This window comes from Rhinopithecus roxellana, chromosome 6 (assembly GCF_007565055.1).
Source record: "Rhinopithecus roxellana isolate Shanxi Qingling chromosome 6, ASM756505v1, whole genome shotgun sequence".
In the NCBI taxonomy this organism is placed as follows: Eukaryota; Metazoa; Chordata; class Mammalia; order Primates; family Cercopithecidae; genus Rhinopithecus; species Rhinopithecus roxellana.
Window position 1 is genome coordinate 76,554,620 of NC_044554.1, and position 5,023 is coordinate 76,559,642.

The 5,023-nt window shown below is 40.2% G+C and overlaps 1 protein-coding gene across 1 annotated transcript; it reads right to left on the reverse strand.

Moving 5' to 3' along the window:
- Positions 1 to 370: 370 nt before the first annotated feature.
- Positions 371 to 1,987, reverse strand: LOC115898126 (cytochrome c-like). The gene is made up of 2 exons (XM_030931822.1): positions 1,812 to 1,987; positions 371 to 1,388 (listed from the first exon to the last, which is right to left on the reverse strand). The coding sequence occupies exons 1-2, from the start codon at positions 1,978 to 1,980 to the stop codon at positions 1,240 to 1,242; spliced, it is 318 nt and encodes a 105-aa protein (XP_030787682.1). The 5' UTR covers positions 1,981 to 1,987; the 3' UTR covers positions 371 to 1,239.
- Between the last annotated feature and the right edge of the window lie 3,036 nt (positions 1,988 to 5,023).

Below are 5,023 nucleotides of genomic sequence, written 5' to 3' on the forward strand. Positions count from 1 at the left end.
CAATTAGCGTTGACAGTAAAAATACATACAGAACTGTAGCTGTTGTCTTAAGTTGAAAGAAACCTTTTATGAGTTCCTGAAGACCCCAATCCATGATGTGAGGACCATCTGTAATAAGACCCCCTGGTGTCTGATGACTCTTGGTCCTACTCTATTAAATCTCATGTATGATTTTTGAAAGTTCAATAACAGCAAGAACTAACCTCTACTGAGTGCCTCTTATGCATCAAGTGCTGTGCTAAGCAGGCCACATCAATTAAGTGATTCTTTTACTTGGGTATTAAATAATTAATACTTAACAGATGAGAAAACTGAGTTTTGCAGAGGCAAAGTAACTGAATGTTTAGGTCTTTTTTTTTTTTTTTTTTTCCATGATCTGTGGTTTTCTTTTTAATTATCTTTAGTCTTGCAATCACACATAATTTAAAATTTGTGTATATCTCTGCTACTTTAATCCTTTTAAGTTGGCAAAAGCACCATTCCCAATCACAAATACACAGTTCTACAGTTTTATGTTTCTGAATGGCTGTTTAAAGACAATCCTAAATTATAACTTAGTTTGACTTAGATTGTAAAGAATTCAAGAGTGAAGTTTAACTTGCTACTATTTTAAAAGCATGTGACCTTATAGATTTGTAAGATGTGAGAAGTGTTGAATAATCTTTAATATTACACATAAACCATACTAAAATGTTTTTCAATAAGTAAAAGGAACCATTTTAAATACAGGGAATTATAATTAGATTGGCATCGTTAAGGCCAAAACTCTAGACATTGCTACCTTATTTATCTTCAACCCTTGCCTTTAAGAGGCAAATGAACACAAAACACAGGTGAATCTTGCTTGGTTCTGAGACAGTGAAGGAATTTCCCCAGTATTTAAATATATTCACATAACCAGCTATATAAATCTAAATACAAAACCAATCTCCAGTAAGTTTTAAGATGGCACTCACCATCTTTGTGAAAAGTTGAACATTACTAACAAAGTCTAATCATATCTTTAGAAGGGGTAAACAGTGATAGCATTTACCGAATTGGAATTACTATTAAAATTCAAAAACTGAACATATTCATTTAACCACAAGCCAGTCTTAGTTTTAAATCAGGATTGCCCAACAAAATATTCTGTCAGTCATTCATGATCTGAATTCTGGTGTATGAGATCTATTAAAGTATGGTACACATAAAAAAGTCATGAGACATTTGTTTTGTAATAAATAAGACAGCGGCCAATTATTACTCATTAGTAGCTTTTCTGAGATAAGCTATCAAGTCTTCCCTTTCTTCCTTCTTCTTAATGCCGACAAAGATCATTTTTGTTCCAGGGATGTACTTCTTGGGATTCTCCAAATATTCCATCAGTGTGTCCTCTCCCCAGGTGATGCCTTTGTTCTTTTTTTTTTTTTCATTTTTTAATTATACTTTAAGTTCTAGGGTACATGTGCATAACGTGCAGGTTTGTTACATATGTATATTTGTGCCATGTTGGTGTGCTGCACCCATCAATTCGTCAGCACCCATCAATTCATCATTTATATCATGTATAACTCCCCAATGCAATCCCTCCCCCCTCCCCCCTCCCCATGATAGGCCCCAGTGTGTGATGTTCCCCTTCCCGAGTCCAAGTGATCTCATTGTTCAGTTCCCACCTATGAGTGAGAACATTCGGTGTTTGGTTTTCTCTTCTTGTGATAGTTTGCTAAGAATGATGGTTTCCAGCTGCATCCATGTCCCTACAAAGGACGCAAACTCATCCTTTTTTACTGGATTAAGAAAATGTGGCACATATACACCATGGAATACGATGCCTTTGTTCTTATTGGCGGCTGTGTAAGAGTATCCAGGGGCCTGACCTGTCTTCCGCCCGAAGAGACCATGGAGATTTGGCCCAGTCTTGTGCTTGCCTCCCTTTTCAACGGTGTGGCACTGGGAACACTTCATAATAAAAATCTTCTTGCCTTTCTCAACATCACCCATATTTAATTCTGTTCCTAGTTAGGGCTCCGCCGCACCTCAAGCCGTTACTCGCCCGGCTCGGTCTGACCACAGTCCAGGGTCCTCACTCCCGGCCCTCCCACCCAGCGCGGGCTCCCTCCACTCAGAGGCTCCCCGCGTGGGTCTCGGTCGCTAGCGAGTGCGCGCCGCCCACAGCTCTGCCTCTAACCAGGTGCGGCTCGCATGTTTAGGTCTTTATTAAAGCAAATGAACTTGTCTCCTATCTCACAGTAATACAAACATAAGCTTTACGAATACTGCACTTTTTATGTTTAATTCAATAAATACTTAAGGTGAACCTATTAAGAAATGATCTCAGCCTTGGAGAAAGGCAGGAAAAATGGGGTAATTTATAAGACTCTGGGTCCGTCTCCAGGAGGCTGACTCTTAACAGGCCTCTAGACTGTAATAGGGAGAAATAGGCCAACAGACTGTAATAGAAAGAAAGCAGAAATGTGCTAGGTAAGAGGGAGATGTAATACAACCAACTACTGTTCATGGTTTCACGAAAACTCAGGCAAAGAAGGTATTAAGTCCCAGTAGGGAGAGTACAGGAAAGCTTGAAGAGGCAATTGGCACTTGAGCATGTAAAGTGCAGTATGGGGCACTGATCCGGGTGGATTCACCCACTCCTCCAGGCTTCAACAGCATGTGCTCACAAAGCTGAATCAAGAAGTAGAGCTCAGAACCCAGGAGCACTTCCATGGAGAAGGTAACATTTAAGAACAAGTACATTGCAGCCGAGGCTCTATGTGGTGGGAGCCAGAGTAGTAGAGGTGGAAGACAGCAGCCCATGGGCTCAGCATGAACTATAAGTATGCGCTGTTGACATGCAAAAGGATTCTATCAAATTATATGCCAACATTTAAAAATTGGAAGGTTTCTCGTTGAACTCTAGATTTTTGGCTGCTGTGGATAATCAAAAGATCTGGCTGCCCTGGGCCTGCTTGCCTGCCAGATGTGAGTAGCACCCTCTCTTTCATTAGGTTAGGCTCTCTCCATTTGCTACAGCCCCACCACTCCCCCATTTTCTTGCACCAGCTGACCTCACTCAAATTGCCTGCAGGCCCCCGTAGCAGCTGAGGTTGTGTCACTTGACTGAGCATCATGGTGATTCAGAGAACTAACAAGTGAATGGAATCTGTCTAAATCTTGGCTCTAGCTGTATGATTTGTCTCTCTATACCTCAGTTTTCTCATCGGTTAAGTGGGTATGATAGAGTACCAGATCTACAGGAACCACTTCACATGTGTAGATTGCTTAGTACAGCATCTGGTCCTTTGAGAACTCTAAATAGAGGTGGGGTCTTAACCACTGTTGTTCCAGGGTTTTGTTGGTGTGTGTGTTTGTCTTTGGATAATTACCTCCATTAGAGAAAAGTGCCAGTGAGCCCAGGTTTTCAGTTTGGAGCATATTTAGGATAGTTAGTTTTGCATTGTTCCAAAAGCAGTTCTACAACTCCCACTCAGCCAAGCCATTTCGTACATGCATCATTACTCCCAACAGACACCACGAAAAATAGTCCAAAAAAGCATCTCATTGAAGAGGTGAGTGGCATCTTTTTATCAGACTAGGCACAAACATTTCTCTTAAAAAAAAATGTCAAAAACATATGCAGTCTCTATTAAACTATGGATTTATGCAATATGCACACTTAATCAGAAAAAACAAAACTCTATTCTAAGAGATTAGGTGGCAGACATCAAAAAGCCCCTAGTGATAACACTTTAGACAAGATTAAAGATAGGAAAAGGGCATTACAGTAATACTTTTAACAGTTACATACACATACATGAATCACATATATTCATAATTTTCCTCAGCTATGAATAACCTGAGTTTATATACAGTCAGGGACTGATTTCACGATCGTGGTAGGCAGGTGATAAGGTGTTGGCTGCCAGATTAATCTACCAGGCATTTTAAATTTGCACTGAATAAATCCTACATGGGATGATGAGGACTGGTATCCCTTAAGAAGTTATATAACCAAAAGTGGCCAGACTGTGGAGGGTATCCTCCTCTGTTCCTTTTGCTGCTGTAGTACAGAGGCTGAAAGTAGGGGCCAGGTTTCAGCTTCCACCCCTTCTGTTAGCTGTGTGTCCTGGGCTAGTCCCTTATCTATACCTCTGTTTCCCCACATAAAAAAGGCATTCAATGATTGTCTCTTGCACTGGGCTGTTGTGACGATAAAATACCGAGTGATTGGCACAGTACCTGATATACAGTAAGCACTCAATGTTAGCCATCTATATTGTTATGAATTAAAAGTCAGCTGATCACCCCTTTTAAAAAAAATGCCCAGAGTGTTCACCAGAACTGGAAGGAATTCTGTGTCTTTCTGTTTCTCTCCTGAGCCTCTGTCACCTTTGTGCCTGGAAAGGAGGAGGAACACTTGTTTTTCCTTCTCAGTGAAATGCAGGTTTACAAAGATTAAAAGGGGACATATGGGTTTAGCTTGGAGTGTCCAGATATCGGAACTGCTACAAAAAAAGAAGGCAAAGTTGCAAAATTGAGAAAACGACAGCAATGGTTGACCTTGAGAGAGAGAGAGATAGAAAGGAGCAGAGAGAGAGAGAGAGAAGAAAGGAAACTCAGTAATTATGTTAGTCATTCCTCTCATCCCAGCAAATGCAGAAGATGCAAATGTTGTAGTCATTATCGGGTACCCAAAGCTTCATATGGGTGAGCAAAGATGAACATTTTTAGCATCATTTTGAATTATTGAGGTAACATTTACTTGCAGGAACATACGCAGTCAGATTAACATTTCAGCATTTTCAACTAACAATAAACTTTCAAATCAGGTAAAGTTAACCCTACTGAGGACAATTTCCTATGACTTAGGGGGAAATTAACAAAATGTATTTCATTCGTGAGCAAGTTTCAATATCTCAATATTCTGGATTTACAACCAGATATGGGAATAATAGGTCCATGGAGACTTTGTTAATTTTTTTTTCCCAAAGTCAGCTTGAAGAACTCCCTCCCTGTCATGATCAGGAGGTACAGAACCTGGAGCTGA

Bases quoted from the DNA above. Each gene is read 5' to 3' on its own strand.
- LOC115898126 (XM_030931822.1), bottom strand. From the start codon at position 1,980: ATGGGTGATGTTGAGAAAGGCAAGAAGATTTTTATTATGAAGTGTTCC. The intron at 1,389-1,811 runs GCATCGTATTCC...AAAAGAACAAAG, and splicing joins AGCCGCCAATAAGAACAAAG to GCATCACCTGGGGAGAGGAC.